Raw genomic sequence first — 17,872 nt, 5'->3', positions numbered from 1 at the left:
TCCGGGTCCCCCTTCTAAATAAGATGTTACTTCGGCAGCCGTGATAAAAACGGGAAAGTAAAAAAACATGTACGCCGAAACGTTTCTTTTGGTGTTGCAATATTAAACTTCTATGTTTGATGGTGGATTACAGGCGACTGGACGAGGGGGGCGCAACTTAACATGCCACAGGGGAATTAGCTCAAATGGTAGAGCGCTCTCTTAGCATGCGAGAGGTAGCGGGATCGATGCCCGCATTCTCCAGCGACGTGCCTTCTTCTTTGCCTCCAACTGAGGCTGACAGGTAACTTCGCAAGCTGACTAGTTCCTACATTTAGGAACTGCACAAAAGGATTTGTTGTAAATTGCAAAGAGAAGGGAAAGCATGAATGTGTCACCCTTTCCATAACTCAGAATGATATGGTGCAATGTTTTGCACACTCAATGAACATGGACAGAAAGCACCCGAAACTGCAAAGAGCTATATCATCAGAAGGCAGGGCTCGTCCGGGATTTGAACCCGGGACCTCTCGCACCCAAAGCGAGAATCATACCCCTAGACCAACGAGCCTCGATTTCAGGAGGTCTGCAGCCTTGGGGAAAAACAATGAGGTCAGGTTACTTAGGAGACAATAAGTTTGATTTCGAACTAGTTCATCAACACAGTTGCTGACTTCAGGCGCTATGCGGCCTTGGGAAAAAACGATGAGCTCAGGTTACTCAGGAGACAATAAGTTTGGTTTCGGACTAGTTCATAACACAGTTGCCAAACCGTTTACTCCCTGTACAAGTTGGTATACAGAAATCTTTTTTTTATCAAACCACTTTCTTCTGTTGTGAGTTCCATCATGAGCACTCTGGACTTTAAATCCAGCCATCAGAGTTCAAATCTCGGTGGAACCTCTTTGCAGGTCCTGATGTTTGTCAAATAACTATTTGATTGCAGGTTATGTGGGAAGATCGAAGTCAGCAATGCGATGAAACCTGTGGCTTCGAAGATTTAGTGGAAAGCGGTTTGAATTCAATCATCTGTATAACCAGTGCACCGAAAAGCACAGATAATAGGACGTACATATAAGCTTATTAAAATGGCTAGAAACAGACCCCTAGACCAACGGCTCTAGAAAAAAATGCAGGGTATTAGGCAAAGACAAGCAGGTCAGGGTACTCACGAGACAATATGTTTGGTTTTGGACTAGATCATCAATGCATTTGCCAAACCACAGACTGCTTGCCTATTGTTAAAGGTGGTATACAGAAACATACCACTACACCAACAAGCCAAAATTACCAGCGGACTTTGACGTGTGAGGCACTTCACAAACAAAAGAAGGAAGGCCACTCACTCAGTATAAAATACATTTCGTTTCTTCAAGATATGTTCTAACCACAAACTGCTGACCTCTTATAAAAGTCGGTAGAAAGAAAACCTTAGGACTTTTCCGGTTCAAATCCGGTTCCTGCTTCTAAATTAGATGTTACTTCGGCAGCCGTGATAAAAACGGCAAAGTAAAAACATGTACGCCGAAACGTTTCTTTTGGTGTTGTAATATTAAACTTCTATGTTTGATGTTGGATTACAGGCGACTGGACGAGGGGGGGCGCAACTCGACATGCCACAGGGGAATATGCTCAAATGGTAGAGCACTCGCTTATCATGCGAGAGGTAGAGGCATCGATGCCAGCATTCTCCAGCTACGTGCCTTCTTCTTTGCCTCCAATTGAGGCTGACAGGTAACTTCGCAAGCTGACTAGTTCCTACATTTAGGAACTGGACAAAATGAATTGCAAAGTGCACAGAGAAGGGAAACCATGAATGTGACAGCCTTTCCATAACTCAGAATGATATGGTGCAATGTTTTGCACAATCAATGAACATGGACAGAAAGCATACGAAACTGCAAAGAGCGCAGAAGGCAGGGCTCGTCCGGGATTTGAACCCGGGACCTCTCGCACTCAAAGCTAGAATCATACCCCTAGACCAACGAGCCTTGACTTCAGTAACTCTGCGGCCTTGGGCAAAAACATTGAGGTCAGGTTACTCAGGAGCCAATAAGTTTGGTTTCGAACTAGTTCATCAACACAGTTGCTGACTTCAGGCGCTCTGTGGCCTTGGGAAAAAAGGATGAGCTCAGGTTACTCAGGAGACAATAAGTTTGCTTTCGGACTAGTTCATCAACACAGTTGCCGACTTCAGGCGATCTGCGGCCTTGGGAAAAAACGATGAGTTCAGGTTACTCGGGAGACAATAAGTTTGATTTCGGACTAGTTAATAAACAGTTGCCGACTTTAGGCGCTCTGCGGCCTTGGGAAAAAACGATGAGCTCAGGTTACTCAGGAGACAAATAAGTCTGGTTTCGGACTAGTTCATCAACACAGTTGCCAAACCGCTTACGCCCTGTACAAGTCAGTATACAGAAATCTTTTTTTATCAAACGACTTTTTTCTGACGTGAGTTCCATCATGAGCACTCTGGACTTTAAATCCAGCCATCAGAGTTCAAATCTCGGTGGAACCTCTTTGCGGGTCCTGATGTTTGTCAAATAACTATTTGATTGCAGGTTATATGGGAAGGTCGGAGTCAGCAATGCGACGAAACCTGTGGCTTCGAAGATTTAGTGGAAAGCGCTTTGAATTCAATCATCTGTAAAATCAGTGCACCGAAAAGCACAGATAATAGGACGTACATATACGCTTATTAAAATGGCTAGAAACAGACCCCTTGACCAACGGCTCTAGACCAAACTGCAGGCTATTGGGCAAAGACAAGCAGGTCAGGGTACTCACGAGACAATACGTTTGGTTTTGGACAAGTTCATTTGCCAAACCACAGACTGCTTGCCCATTGTAAAAGGTGGTATACAGAAACATACCACTACACCAACAAGCCAAATCTACCAGCGGACTTTGACGTGTGAGGCACTGCACAAACAAAAGAAGGAAGGCCACTCACTCAGTATAAAATACATTTCGTTTCTTCAAGATATGTTCTAACCACAAACTGCTGAACTCTTATACAAGTCGGTAGACAGAAAAGCACTTTGCAACATGTGCTGTAAATCTTGACTCGTATCTTTCAAAACAACTGAGATACCATTTGGTCAGTAGAAAAGAATGAGATCACAATTCTTTTTAGAGGCTACTCTAATATTGATATTTTATATATTTTTTGTAAACATTTTCATTTTATGAATATTTTGATATTCTAAAACATAACAATGACACTGGATGAGTTTTAGCAATGTTATATGTAGTTAATGGCACAAATGCCATTTATAATTCGTAACCCGTATTTTCTTAATGTCTTGGACCTTGACGGTGTTAAACATGTTGTCACGTGCATGAAAATGATACAAAGATGTGGTTATGCATAGTAACACTATAGGCGTTGTAAACTACATATATGGTGAATATGGGGAGGAGAAATACATACATTTACGCATTTGGCAGACGCTTTTATCCAAAGCGACTTACATTGCATTATACTATTCATTTGTTTCTAAGTATGTGCAATGCCCTGGGATCGATCCCACGACCTTGGCAATACTACAGTTTTAGTATGAAATCTACGGAACGTTTGATACATGATGCCCTAGCATTGTTTCTCTGCGTGTATTTGTCCTTAAATACGATAAAAATGGGTAATGAATCATTTCTATAACAATAAAAACCATCGGTTTAAACTGCTACTGTTTTACGCCGTCTGCAACTTTTCCAAGGGGGCGCTGCTCAGAACGTTCCATTGGCCGCTTTAATTTAACACAGCCAATGAGGAGAGAGCAAATAGCGTTGCGTCGTCACTCGACGGGCCAATGGGCGTTCACGTACAGTAAGCGTTATGAGTTTGAATTTGAAAAAGTTTCGGCGAGAGATTTGATGCGGATCATCTCGGTTTTGTTTCAGCCTGAGCTCACGGTAAAAAATATCTTGTTTATTATTATATTTCGCATTATTGGCAAATATATAAGACTTATAATAGATTTGTCTGCGGTGTCATGTCGAATATAGGAAAGTTAACTAGATAGTAACGCGTGCGACGTAAACAAAGAATGCTAAATGAACGTGCTATACGTTTAGTTGAAACTTGTAGTTGTATGTTTGTCTGTATGCTAGATTTCTAAATATTATGTCCAAAGCATAATGTCATTAAAATGAAGCATGAAATCAAAAGTACATATCGTAGAAATGTTCACAATGATTTTTTTAGCGCATCTGTGAGTTTGATTCAATTCTTCAGTTGTATGCGGTTTCTCCATTGTTGTTTATGATTTAATATGGTTTTGAAATGTTTTTAGAGTTCGCCATGAAGTTAAAAAGGTCGACGATGGAGGCGCTTTTAACATGGGTAAGATTTGTTTATCAATGTAACGTTATGTGATGTGTATGTTCACACCCAATCATAAACATCAAACCAGAAATGTGTTACACTAGATGTCACACAGCATTGTCAGTCACACTGTTTTATTGTTTTCCCTTAACAAGCGGCATGTGTATTTGGCTAAAAATGTCATCCACAAATGATAAAGTATTTTCTTAAAACGGTACATAAACATGAGACTCTTTAAAATGCTTAGTTTTCACTTATCACAAGATATGTTTTCTGTTACATTTTAAGAGAAGTAAACAATCTGATGGTATCTCCTCTGTAACGCTTTAAGATACAGGTATGTTATGAGTGACTCTTGCTTTTCTGACAGATGAACGGCGTGTTCCCGAATGGACCCATCACACAGTTCATCCATATTAGGGACGGGCACCTGCTCATGAGAATCTGCTGTAAATTGTACGTCTGACGTTGAGTTATAATGATTTCGATATTTAGTGATAATTCAATCTATACAATTTTTTCAATGACACTTCTGTTTCTTATTTCACGTAGACAGGGGAAAGAGGAATTTGAGAAACTGATGTCATTACCCCTTGATAATAAAGTGGAAATCATCTTCAGCATTTTGCACAGTAAGTTTAAAATCTGTGCTTGTGACTTTACTCAGTGTCTATGTACTGCGTCTGTGGGGTTATGTTATGTCAATATTAAGAAAAAATCGAATGACATTAGCTTAATAATTAACCCGCAGGGCTGTTTACATTAAAGGAATGTTCTGACTTCAATTCAGGTCATGCTCTTTGGAAATGAGAATGAATCCGTATAGGTCTTTTGCAGACCTATACATCACACATTTTTTGTGTCTTTCTCAACGTGCTGCAAATGTTGTTGATCAACCTTTAGTTGTATTAAGCAAAGATGCTGCATTGGCAACTGAATGTTGTGTATGTCTCAGGTATTGAACCCAGAATATTTCATTAAGGATTGATTTTAGCCAGAGTACTGTAAATGTGTGGTTTGTCCAAATGTGGTTGCTGAGCCGAGCATTGCGGTAGTCCTGGACGCCACACAGAGTGATGCTGGTTCCTGCCGACAGGTCCTGTCAAGTGTTTGGGTTGTCTGTGCAAGGGTTCCACACAAATATTTACAAACAACGGTTTTGCTTTAAGATGATAAAGCTGTTTATTTGACTGTAATGGCTGTCCATCGTCTGCAGATGACTTTAACTTCAGCAGAACACAAGGTTCCCTCATCTCACAGAAAGTGAGTCAAGGAATTGATCTGGAGCTTCAGCTCGCCAAGGTGTGTGTTTGGTTTTACTTGAGTAATTTACATAAATATTTTGTTTAACGTTAAAAAGAATAGTTCACCCAAAATGAAAATGTTTTATCATTTGCTCACCAAATGTTACAAACCTGTATACATTTGTTTGTATTCCTGAACACAAATAATGTTTTTTTAAGTATTCAATGGTGACCCAAATTGCTGAGCAAATGACTACAAAGCTCCTTAAACTATTTCTGAATTTGTGTGCATACAAAATCTAGTGTGTATTTGTGTATTCATGTGTTCTTAATGTTTGTGCACAGGTGGCACTTCTGCTTTGTTACTGCAGTTTAAAAAAAGACAAGGTCAAAAATGTGAGCACAAGTACAGAGGTTAGTCTATATTCATGACTATAACAATATCAAAATCTCACTGTACAATAATACCTGGGTATGGAGTGCATTGTAGGGTATTTATTGCAATATTTAAAATAACAAACGATGACTTGAAAACGTTCCGTTAGCTTCACTTTATCCTCTAATCGGTGCCAGTTCTAGTATGAGATGGTTCAAATTACAGAAAATTTTATAATATAAAATAATTGCACCAAGATGGACCTTGACAAAGGTTATATCTATTATTTCTTGTTACATTCCCTATTTGAGAGCCGGAAAGACACATCCTTTCACAAGTCATGTGACCACGATAATATTGAGAAATTTTTGCTATTGTGAAAACACGATATATAGATAATTTTGTTACATCGATACTCATTACCACATTCACTTACTACACATAAAGCTCCAAACATTTAGTGTTACAGTACTACAACGTATTGCTTGAAACTCTGATGTTTCTCTCTCTTATTAATTCAGCCCGTGATTGGATCCATGTTTCATTTTATAAAAGACAACGCGGATGGTCTGTCTTTAGACGAAGGCTTAGATAAGTTTCTGACCCAAGACTGTATGTAGCCACATTTAACACTGTGTAACGTTTTTGTATGTAATCTGCTGGATGTTTGTGTATGAATCTTTCTTTCTCTGTGTAGCTGTGATGCATTTGTCCAGCTTCAGCTCTGACAGCGGAGCCAGTTCATCATTCAACACCGATGAAGAGTCACCGCTCTTCAGCCGCTTTCATCGTCATCCGATGGTTCAGTTTCAAGAGCTCTGCACTGTGGCCTCAAGTTCAGATGGGTGGGTGTTCTTTCTGTTCAGATGTCACAGTGAAGGAAAGCATAATTACAGAAATGCATTCGTTTCAGTCAGCCACGATTTATTTATTTAAGGTTACTTGTCAAAAGGACGGGAGCTAATACTTTTTTAATGTTTTGTTTTCAGGAAATAAATAAATATAGCTTTTTGTGATGAAGCTAATGTTTGATTATGGGGTAATATTATATTGTTGTACCGAGTTAGAGTTTAATATGACCAAATAATTCTCGTACATCTTTCTGTATGATGTCCAGCTCTCCAGTGCAGGACATGATGAGCACTCCGCATTTCCAGTTAAAGAGACTCCGGAAAGAACTGGCACATGAAGGGGACATCAGAGACGAACTGGAGAAAGAACTGGCCTATCAGATCAGCATCATCTCAGAGAAAGGTTTGTGAGACACACCCATCTTGTTGTTCTGTATGGAGTCAGTGAGGTTATTGCTGATGTGTGTGTTCTGTGTTTGGCACACAGAGGGTTTAATCTCTCAGCTGCAGCACAGGGTCGAGCGTCTGCTGCGGGAACAGGGTGAGCTGGAGAAAGACCATAAAACTGCTCTGCTGGAGCTGCACGAGAAGAACGAGAGGTGAGAAATGATAAAACTAAGATTTTAAATAAAACATTAAAAAGTTGTTCTGTGGTGAGGGTACATTGAGTATAATTAATGTTTTTTTAAACAGTCTCCTTCACAGAGTACACGAGGTTCTAAAGCAATGCCAGGAACTCAAAACCGACAACTCTCAGAAAGAGAAAAAGATTGATGAGCTGACGGAAGAGAACGGGACTCTTGCTGCTCAGGTCAGATTCTGTTTTGTCTTACTGTGTTCTGTAGTGTCATTACAAACAGTTTGATCAGATTGAGTTCATCTTCTGTCTTTGGTCCCATCAGGTACGAAACGTCTTCGCTCGGCTGGCGAGAACAGAGGAGGAGGTTGCTAAGCTCACGCTGGCCCAGGAATCATCTCAGGATGAGTGGAGGAACAGAAGAGAGTTTCTGGAGAAAGGGTTGAATGAGGCCGTCACACACCGGGTGAATCATTTGAATTCTTTTGGAAAGCAATTTGCGCTGTGACTGCAGTAACTCTAAAATTCTTTAACTTTGCGTTGTGATTTTTGTTTCAATTCATTCTTTTCTGTATGTACAGGAGTGCCTGAGTGAGCAGGTTCAGATCTTGCAAGGAAAGATTTCTGTTCTAGAGGATGAACTCATGAAAGCACAATCTCAGGAGAAGGGAGAGGTTCTTGGTCCCATCATGGAGGTGAGATGTTCAAAATCATAGATAATAATTTGTATTTTTCTGAATAAATTTGTGCTGGTACTCAAAGATACAGTTTGATGTAATAATTGATTTGTACAATATTGTTACCGTGGGCAATACAAGATTCAGTTTATAGTTCTTGATAACATACATTTTTCTAAAATCACAAAAGCTTTTTTCAGCAAGTTAAAATTATGAAAGCTCTAACCAGAGTTATTGGTTTTACCTGTATTGTAGTTTTATGTATATTTTGAATTTGCTTTTATTTAGTTTTTGTCAATTTTACCTTTTCTTTTTTAGCAATTTCTTATGTGCTTTTGTCATGTATTTATTTGCATTTTTTTTTGCTATCCAGGATACATTTATTTTAATTTATTATTATTATTGTTCATAACTTTTGTATCTTGGTTTATTACTCCCAATGCTACATGGTACCTGCTGTATATGAAAGTGAGGGTATTGGCAACAGTATATTATATATATAATCATTTAATATATACTGGATGTAATTGCATTCACCATTGATCAGATACTGCATATTATATCAAGGTTTTATCTTAGAATGCAAAATTGTCATTAAGTTGGCATATAAATTACAACCATTTTTCTGTATCTATACTGTTTTCTAGAATCTTGACTAATATTCGTAAATTTTCTTTCTCAGTGGGAGAAGCTTAAACAGGAATTGACAGATCTGACTCTTAAACTTGCTCAACTTCAGGACACTATTTCTCGTCTTGAGAAAGAGAAGGTTGAGGTCGAGGCCTTGCTGGCTAAGGAGAGAGGCTTATTTGAAAAGGAAACCCAAAGACTTCAGACCGTGGTATTCGATCTGGAGCAATCCATAAGCAGTATCCGTATGGAAAGAGAGACACTGCAACATGCCTTACAGACCCAGAAAGAGATGCTCACCAGACAGATTGAGGCTCTGGAAAGAGATGTTTCTCGGCTGCAACAAGTAGAGGTTCAGCTGACAGAAGAGATCAAAATCTCTGCAGATCTCCGCCAACAGAGAGAGGAGCTGGAGGGGAGGGTAGCCTCGCTCGATCAGATGGTTAATACTCTACGTGCTGATATCCAGGGCTTGGAAATGGAAAGAGCATTGCAGAAGGACTCTCTTAATGCCCTCATGGTCGACCTGAAAACTGCCAAAGCAACCCTGCAAGAAAATGAGATGAAGTTGGAAGACCATCAGAATTTAGTCAAAGAAAACGTTTCATTGAAAAAGGAAGCACATACAATGCGACAGGAGATCGATGAGCATCTGCAGGCTATCAAAGATCTTCACGGGCAAATCAGTTTCCTTCAACAGGAGAAAACGGAGGAAGAGAACAAAGTGAGTCAGGCCGTATCCCAAATTGAGAGCCTCCAAACTCAAATCACACAAGTGTCAGAGCAAATATCCCAGAAGGATGAAGTTATAAAAAATATGAGTAATGAATTTGACTCTTTATATAACGAGCTGAAGCTTGTGAGGGAACAAAATGTTGAAATCAATGAAATTATCAAATCCATTTCTAAAGACCACGAAGACACTATTAAAAAACTTCAGCAAGATCTATGCTGTGCTGCTTCGACTTCTTCAAAGAAACAAGAAGCACTGTCGGCTGAAGTAACATGTCTAAAAGAGCAGATCTGTCACTACAATGAAAACAAACTGCAGAAACAACAGGAGTTTTCTATTTTAAAGGCCGAACACAAAGTGATGAAGGAAAACATGACGTCTCTTCAAAATCAGTTTATGGAAGCAACCGCTACCACTGCACAGAAAGAATCCGAGCTCATCTCTCTTCATCAGGAGATTTGCCATCAAGAAATCCTGAGAAAAACAGCTCAGGAGCTCGAGACGGCCAGGTGTGAGGAATTCAACAAGACTGTGAGTGAACTTCAGGCCAAAATCCAAGAGGTGTCCTCACATGCATCAAAAAGTGAAGCATGTGTGAGATCTCTTCAGGATGAAATAAAGGATCTTCAGTTGAGAGCAAAACAGTCTGAAAAGGGTCTTCGCACAGAGCTTGAAGAAAATATGAATAACCTACAAAACAAACTGGATGCTGCGAAATGTTGTCTTGCAGATAAAGAACATCAAATGGAGTCTTTGGAACAGAAGCTGAAGGAGATGGAACGTATTTGCCAACAAAAGGAGAACAATGTTCTTGAGACATGTCAAGCAAAGGAAGACCTGGAGAAGAGGATTGTTGAGCTTCACGTTGAAAAAAATCAACTAATTGAGTGCCAACAAAATGTAGACCTCTTGAAAAAAGAAAAGGACCAATTTTCTGCTGAAGTGACATCTCTCAAAGAAGAATTATGCCATGCCCTAGAAAAGGAACAACAGAAACAGAAAGAGGTGTCTGTGTTGGAGGCTAACCACAATGCTTTGAAGGAAAACTTGGCTGCTCTTCAAAACAAGTTGGTGGAGGTGATGGCTACAGATTCGCAGAAGGAGTCTGAGCTTCTCTTGCTTCAGCAGGAGCTTTGCCACCAAGAGAATCTGAGAAAAAGAGCTCAGGAGCTTGAGACTGCCAAGTGTGGAGAATTTGAGAGAAAGGTAAGCAAACTTCAAACCAAGATTCAAGAGGTTACCGCTCTTGCCACTGAGAGAGAAGCTCAAGTAAGTTTGCTTCAAAATCAGATAAAGGATCAACAAGCGAGAGCCAAACAAATTGAAGATGATCTCCACAAAAAGCTGGAAGAGACTGTTGGTTCCCTACAAGGAGAGCTTGATGCTGCTAATTCTGTTGCTATGGATAAAGGACATCAGCTGGAGTCTTTGGAAGAGAAGCTGAGGGAGATGGAATGGCTTTGCCAACAAAAAGAGAACAATGTTCTGGAGAAACAACAAGCAAAGGAAGACCTGGAGAAGAGGATTGTTGAGCTTTACGTTGAGAAAAATCAGCTAATTGAGTGCCAACAAAATTTAGACCTCTTGAAAAAAGAAAAGAACCAATTCTCTGCTGAAGTGACATCTCTCAAAGAAGAATTATGCCATGCCCTAGAAAAGGTACAACAGAAACAGAAAGAGGTGTCTGTGTTGGAGGCTAACCACAATGCTTTGAAGGAAACCTTGGCTGCTCTTCAGAACAAGTTTGTGGAGGTGACTGCTACAAATTTGCAGAAGGAGTCTGAGCTTCTCTTGCTTCAGCAGGAGCTTTGCCAACAAGAAAATATGAGAAAAAGTGAGCAGGAGCTTGAGACTGCCAAGTGTGAAGAATTTGAGAGAAAGGTGAGCGAGTTTGAAGCCAAGATTCAAGAGGATTCCGCTCTTGCCACTGAGAGAGAAGCTCAAGTAAGTTCGCTTCAAAATGAGATAAAGGATCAACAGTTGAGGGCCAAACAAATTGAAGATGATCTTCACAAGAAGCTGGAAGAGACTCTCAGTTCCCTACAAGAAGAAATCAAAGCTGTCACTGCAGATAAAGAACATAAACTGAAGTCTTTGGAGCTGAAGCTGAAGGAGATGGAACGGCTTTGCCAAGAAAAGGAGAACGATGGTCTTGAGACACACCATGCAAAGGTGGCCCTTGAAAAAAGAATTGACGGGCTTCTTGTTGAGAAACAACATCTGAACGAGTGCCAGCAGAATTTAGATATCTTGAAAAAGGAACGAGACCTCTTGTCAACTGAATTAACATCCCTCAAAGAAGAAGTCCAGAGTTACCATGAGAACGAAGTTCAGAAACAACACGAGCGATGTCTTGTAGAAGCTGAATGCAACACGTTAAAGGAGAACCTGGCCGCTCTTAAGATGCAGTTGGTGGAGGTGACGACTTCCTCCGCACAGAAGGTGAGTGAACTTCAGGCTCACATCCTTGAGGTGTCCACTCTTGCATCTGAAAGGGAAGCTTATGTGAGTTCTCTTCAAGAGAAGATGGATGATCATCAACTGAGGGCCAAACAGTCTGAAGATGATCTCCGCAGGGAGCAGGAACAGAAAATTGGAAACCTACAGACACAACTGGAGGTGGCTGGTCATCATGCTGCAGAAAAAAATCTGAAGCTGAGGGAGATGGAGCAGTTGTGTCAACAAAAGGAGAGAAATGCTCTGGAGACGCATCGGACAAAGGAAGACCTGGAGAAGAGGGTTGTTGAGCTTCTTGAAGAGAAACAACTGTTTAATGAGTACATGCAGAATTTAGATAAATTGAGAAAAGAAAAAGACCATCTGTCAGATGAAGTAACATCTCTTAAAGAACAAGGATGCCATTACCAGGAGAATCAGGTGAGAACACAAAAAGAAATGTCTGATTTGGAGGATAAACACAACAAGATTGAAAAGAACTTTGCTGCTCTCAACAACCAGTTGGTTGAGGTGACGACTACAGCTTCACAGAAAGAATCTGAGCTCCTTCGCCAACACAAGAACCTTAAAGAACTTTCTGAAGAACTTCAGGAGAAAGTACTAGAGGTCTCCACTCTTGTTTCTGAGAGGGAAGCTCAAATTGGGTCACTTCAAGATGAGGTAAAGAATCAACAATGTATAGCCAAACAGTCTGAGGATGATCTCCGCAAGGAACTGGGGGACAAGATTGAAATCCTACAGAGCCGATTAGAAACTGCCAAGTGTGAAGCTGTAGAGAAAGAACGTGTCCTAGAGTCTTTGGATCACCAGCTGAGAGAAATGGAAGTGCTGTGTCAACAAAAGGAGAAAGATGTCCTCGAGATACAAATTGTGAAGGTTGAATTGGAGAGGAGAATTGTTGAACTTCATGTTGACAAACAACGGCAGGATGGTCAGCAGCAGAATTTGGAGATGCTAAGGAAGGAAAGGGAGCACTCGTCTTCTTTAAGCCAGTCACTCCAGAGAGAATGTGATGCATCACAGAGGATTAGAGCTGAGCTGGAGGTGAAGGTTGAAGAGCAAAGTGTTTCCATTTCAGCTCTTAAGGAGACAGCTCGACAGTGGGAGGAACAGAACCAGGCACTCTTGGAACAACTGAAGATGAAGACGGAAGCAGTTGAACACTACAAAGCACAGGTATGGCTTGGTTTTCTCTTACATTCTAATTTGGAAAGCCTATTTTGATGCTTTCATTTAAAGATGTGCAAAAATGTTAATGTAATTTGTCTGTCATTTGTTTTTTCTTCAGGTAGAGAAAGCAAAAAATCACTACAACGGTAAAAAGCAGCTGCTGGTGGAGGCTCAGGAAATTAACCAGAATCTTGAAAACTGCCTGGAGGCCAGCAAGAGAGAAGTCAAAGCTCTGGAGACTGAACTGACACTGGCTCGCATGGAACTAGACCAGGCAAAGACCAAAGAGAAGAACATGGCAACCAAAGTGAACAGCTTGGAGGCTCAGGTTTGTTTGTGGATGTTTCAAGAAATGGTTCATCTGAAAAAACAAAAATGTCCTCATGTTTTACCTGTTCTGGTCTAAGAGCTCCATATGATGTTATGTAAAACAGACTTTAGAGTTCTTTCGAATTTTCATGACTATTGCCTAGTCTCATGATTAGGTCTTTGTTTGCCTCAGGTGGACTTTGCTAACAGGCAGCTGCGAGAGCAAAAAAAGCTGAGCGATAATATCACAGAAATGAGACACACAGAAACTCCGTACACAAGACTCCCAGAGACACGGCAGGACACCAGCACAGACAGCTTGGAGCTGGAACTCAACGATTCTCTCAATTCTAACAGGTAACTGGACAAATCAACCTGTACCCTGTAGAGTTTTCTTCCAGGTGTAGCTTATGCCATGTCTACTTTTCCCCTCTCTTTTGCAGTCAGTCGGCAATGCCAGGTGAGTCTAGCACTCCGTTGGTCCGTAGCTCAGAGCGTTTGGCTGCTAAACGCCATGCGTTGGGGGCAGAATCCCTGGAGACTCTCTATTTCACACCGATGAGTCAACATGGGAACAAGAGAAAAAGCAATGATGCCATCGAGCACAAACTGGAGTCGAGCATCATTTCATTTGGTGATCTCGTGGTTGACTCTGCCAAGAAACTCACAGCCTCGGCCCGCAGGCGGCGTACTACACAGGTTATCAACATCACCATGGCTAAGGTAACGTGTCGGGACTTCTGTTTTTCTACTCCTTTTAAATTATATTTGGTCAATTGGTCATCCATGTTCAAACATGTTATTATTGTTTATAACAGAGGTAAATGAGGTAAGAAAATACTTTTGTTTTTATTTTGTTAAGAAGGCATCAGGTGAAGGGGAGGAGTCTTTTTCTAGTCTGCACTCTGCTCGATCTCATCCCAACTTGGCGGTACAACAGTCACGGCCTTTCTCATTGGATTTCTCAGAAGATGGTGGTTTATCCAAAACAGACAAACTTCAAAGTTTGCCAGGATATCGCAGAAGTGCTGTACACACAGCTGGCCCAACAAGAGGTACAATTTTGCATCAGATTATTTGGTCATATGACCTCATTGGCGTTACATCATGTGAATTTGATACAACACATTTTCACTTTTGTGTATTTGTGTTGTGTAGCCACCAGTACTTTCTGCATAGGAGCAGAGAATGAACCTGAGCACGCTGCCGACGACTGGATGCGCATCGCTGAACTGCAGGCGAGGAATAAAGCTTGTCTGCCTCATCTGAAGAGCAGCTACCCGCTCGAGTCCAGGGTATGAACAGTTAACTGACACACATGCACATCTCTGTTTGCCTTGCCTCTCTGTTGTATGAATCACTTAAACACTGAAGTTCCTATGTTTCCTCCAGGGCCTTCTGTAGATGCTGAAATTCAAATTAAACTCTACATCATTCTCCCTCTTTAGCCCAGTCAAGGACTCCCTTCATTCACCATAACAGACGATGACCTGCGGATGGGTGATCCGGACGAGACGATTCGACGTGCGTCCATGATTCCCGACCAGATTCTGGAATCCCTGAACTCCCGCCGCTTCTCTCTGGCGGTTGGAACGAGCTCAAATCAGAGCCTCGCACAATCCCAGCCTCAACGCGCCACCATGTTACCCGGTCAGATCAGATCTAGCACCACCGCTCACCGGGCCGCGCAGCTCACGAAAACCAACTCGCAAGTGCATGCATCACAGAATACCCGCAGCCCATTAGCTCCAAAACGGCAGGGATCCCAACTGCAGGGACCTGATACACCAGAGGTACATGATTTCTTGAGTCATGTGAAAACGACATATATTAAAAGCTGTTTTGTTTGTTTATGTTTATTTGGTGGCAGAATTACAGTTTTCTTTGGTTTCACCGATATATTTGTTTCCACAGGCAAAGAAGTTGGCAAGCTGCTTCCCACGACCAATGACACCTAAAGGCCGGCACGCCAACAGTCAAAACAGACCTCCAAACTCTCCGGTATGTCATCTTTCATTTCAGGTTTACTGCTAGGTTAGTTTATAGCAAGTGAAAGCACTTAAATGGTTGTTTCATACTAAAGATGTTTGAGAAATTATGCTTTTTGATATAGTGTAAGCGTCTGCCGAATGAATAAATGTAAATTTCTTTATCACCAGGCTGAGCGCAGACAATCTCTCATGTTCACCGTGGTAAATACTCCGAAGAATAACAGTTACGGTGACAGCAGGCTGCAGAGAGGCCTCAACAAGCTGCGTAACAGTGCCCGCAAATCTCCTGCCGTGGCCAGTCGGGCCTTGCGCTCCGCTGCCAGTGCTGTTAATGGCAAATCGCCTCTGGACTCGAGAAAATCACCTCGCAACAAGTCTCCTAAATCCTCCAATGCCAAAAAGGTACAAAAGCATCCTGTTGTAAAAAATATGTTTGATGAGAGCAGGTAGTTCTTGTTAGATATATCGTACGGCAGAATGATTATGATCAGAAATCGCAGGTGTATATAAAGTATTTGCTTTGTGTGTTTTCAGTGAACTGCTATGACAGATTTATGCTGGAGTATTTATCTGTATGTATCTGTTATTGAATTGAGTAATGTTTCCTCTGGGTGTCTCTGATCTGTCTTGCGGGCTTAGTCACTCATCACATGTTTCAGCTTCACTTGTGGTTGTGAGTTCTGTATATTATAATTGTTGTTATAATCGCTTCCAATGTTTCCTCATCTGTAAGTCGCTTTGGATAAAAGCGTATGTTTGGTGGAGGAATTGCACCGATGTGGGTTCAGTTCTTACTGGGTCTCCTTTGATCTCACCTGCCGATGATGTGCACAAAGTCCCTTTTGGATCATCTCATGTTTGTGTCTAGATCATACAGAATGTGGAGGTAACAGCGATATAAATGTTTTCCTTCACTGAAAAATCTTCCTTTTTCTTTCCCCACAGATGAAATTCAGGATGAAGGTTTAAATTGCAGATTCCACCCAAAATCTGTCTTCTTGCATCAGAGTTTTAAAGCAAACTATGCACCTTACTTGATTTCTGTACTTTTTAAATAAAGGTTTTATTTTCATTTCATTTTGGTGTGCAGTCAGTTTATTGACTGTTGCCCTGTTTGTTTCATGTAACTGGTTCTGTTTGTATAATATTTAAATGTATTTCTTGTTTTCTGAAAATAAAGTCTCTGTCAGATGTGCGGATGAGCTTCTCAGCTATTGCTAAATAAAAGCAATGAAAAATGAATATAGACTTTGTTTCTTATACAAATATACAAGAATGTGATCCTATTGAAATGTCCAGAGACGTGTGTGTTCACGGGCGCGTGTTCTTGATCATTTGTACAAATTTACTACTAAAATGCTTTGTCCTAATGTTTACAAAGGCTTAATTTTTGCACTTTTATCAAAATGAGCCCATGTGTCTCAGCCAGTGGCGGTTCTACACGGAGGCCTATGGAGGCCCGTGCCTCTGTAGAAATGTCCCTGGCCACCCCCGTGCTGACCAAAAAATAAGTATCAATTAATTATGATTTTACACGCGAGCGCCAAAAGCGGAACTAATACGACTCAACGTTCTACACGGGTGAATTAAAGCGGCGCACCCAAACACTGTAGCCGCCTGCGGTGCTGCTCGGCTCAGCACCTACTCTTGGAGAGCGGAGCTACAATTTCTCCTGGTGCAAGAGTCGAAGCAGGTAAGAAAAAATGATTTGATCTCATAAGTGACTTGTTGTTCTTGCACATAACCATGTTACTTTTGTTCCTTACATTGATAATAAAATAAAGTTTGTAAATGTCTGGTTTCGATATGTTTAGAAACATATTCATATCTAAGCAAACTTGTTGAAGCAGAGGCGAATATCTAAATGTCAGTATCCTTGCTACTTACGGAACAAAAATATATGGGAATATTCTTCAAAATGTAATGCGATATATTACATAATGCATTTCCATATATGGGAAACTAGTGCTTATAGTTTTCAATATACTGACATAGCATCCTTTTTTGCCCGAATAATTAAAAAAGTGAGAGAAACAAATCAAGGTGTTGAGGAGCAGGAAGAGGGAGAGCCAGATGAGTCAGTGGAGGTTGGAGAGAGAGCATGTGATTAAAGTAAGGGCTCTGACACAGAGAGGGAAATTCCAGAGGGTGATGAGCATGAAGAAGAGGGTGAGGAGGAAGAAAATATACAGGGACAGAGAGGGGAACAGCCAGAGGGACAGAAAATTGATCCATGTGGATCAAGTACTGCACCGTCAGGTTTGTGATGAAGAAGGTCTTTAGTATTTGCAAAACAGTGCAATGATAATTTCCTTGTTGGCCTACTGTGTGTCCTTAAAATGGTGCTTTCTGCTGTAAATTCCTTTTTGTGACAATATGACTCTGTTTATTTTTTTAAGTAAATACTTGCCTTATAAATTGAAATACATGTCGATATACATGCATAAGTCATTAAATGTGTGTTTACTGTACATCTTTCTACAGATATCAGCAAGTCCAAGAATGATGTACCAGTCTTGCCCTGCCATCTTGAATATATACCCAACCACTT

The 17,872-nt window shown here is 40.9% G+C and overlaps 1 protein-coding gene across 1 annotated transcript; it reads left to right on the top strand.

Moving 5' to 3' along the window:
* Nucleotides 1–3,814: 3,814 nt before the first annotated feature.
* Nucleotides 3,815–16,570, top strand: numa1 (nuclear mitotic apparatus protein 1). Its single transcript, XM_079480986.1, has 24 exons — nt 3,815–3,894; nt 4,275–4,324; nt 4,677–4,762; nt 4,859–4,938; nt 5,523–5,608; nt 5,896–5,964; nt 6,448–6,538; nt 6,624–6,771; nt 7,044–7,180; nt 7,265–7,376; nt 7,471–7,588; nt 7,680–7,820; nt 7,936–8,049; nt 8,714–13,027; nt 13,140–13,349; nt 13,524–13,687; nt 13,774–14,053; nt 14,193–14,385; nt 14,489–14,625; nt 14,779–15,123; nt 15,245–15,331; nt 15,490–15,723; nt 15,856–15,893; nt 16,267–16,570. Exons 2-23 carry the CDS (start codon nt 4,283–4,285, stop codon nt 15,856–15,858), a joined length of 7,191 nt encoding a protein of 2,396 aa, XP_079337112.1. The 5' UTR covers nt 3,815–3,894; nt 4,275–4,282; the 3' UTR covers nt 15,859–15,893; nt 16,267–16,570.
* The last annotated feature ends 1,302 nt before the right edge of the window (nt 16,571–17,872 follow it).

Source organism: Barbatula barbatula (genome assembly GCF_947034865.1).
Source record: "Barbatula barbatula genome assembly, chromosome: 19".
NCBI classification, from domain to species: domain Eukaryota; kingdom Metazoa; phylum Chordata; class Actinopteri; order Cypriniformes; family Nemacheilidae; genus Barbatula; species Barbatula barbatula.
This window is presented reverse-complemented; position numbering and strand designations above follow the sequence as displayed.

Bases quoted from the DNA above. Each gene is read 5' to 3' on its own strand.
- numa1 (XM_079480986.1), top strand. From the start codon at position 4,283: ATGAAGTTAAAAAGGTCGACGATGGAGGCGCTTTTAACATGG. The intron at 5,609-5,895 runs GTGTGTGTTTGG...GTTTGTGCACAG, and splicing joins TGGAGCTTCAGCTCGCCAAG to GTGGCACTTCTGCTTTGTTA. The intron at 15,124-15,244 runs GTACATGATTTC...TTGTTTCCACAG, and splicing joins AGGGACCTGATACACCAGAG to GCAAAGAAGTTGGCAAGCTG.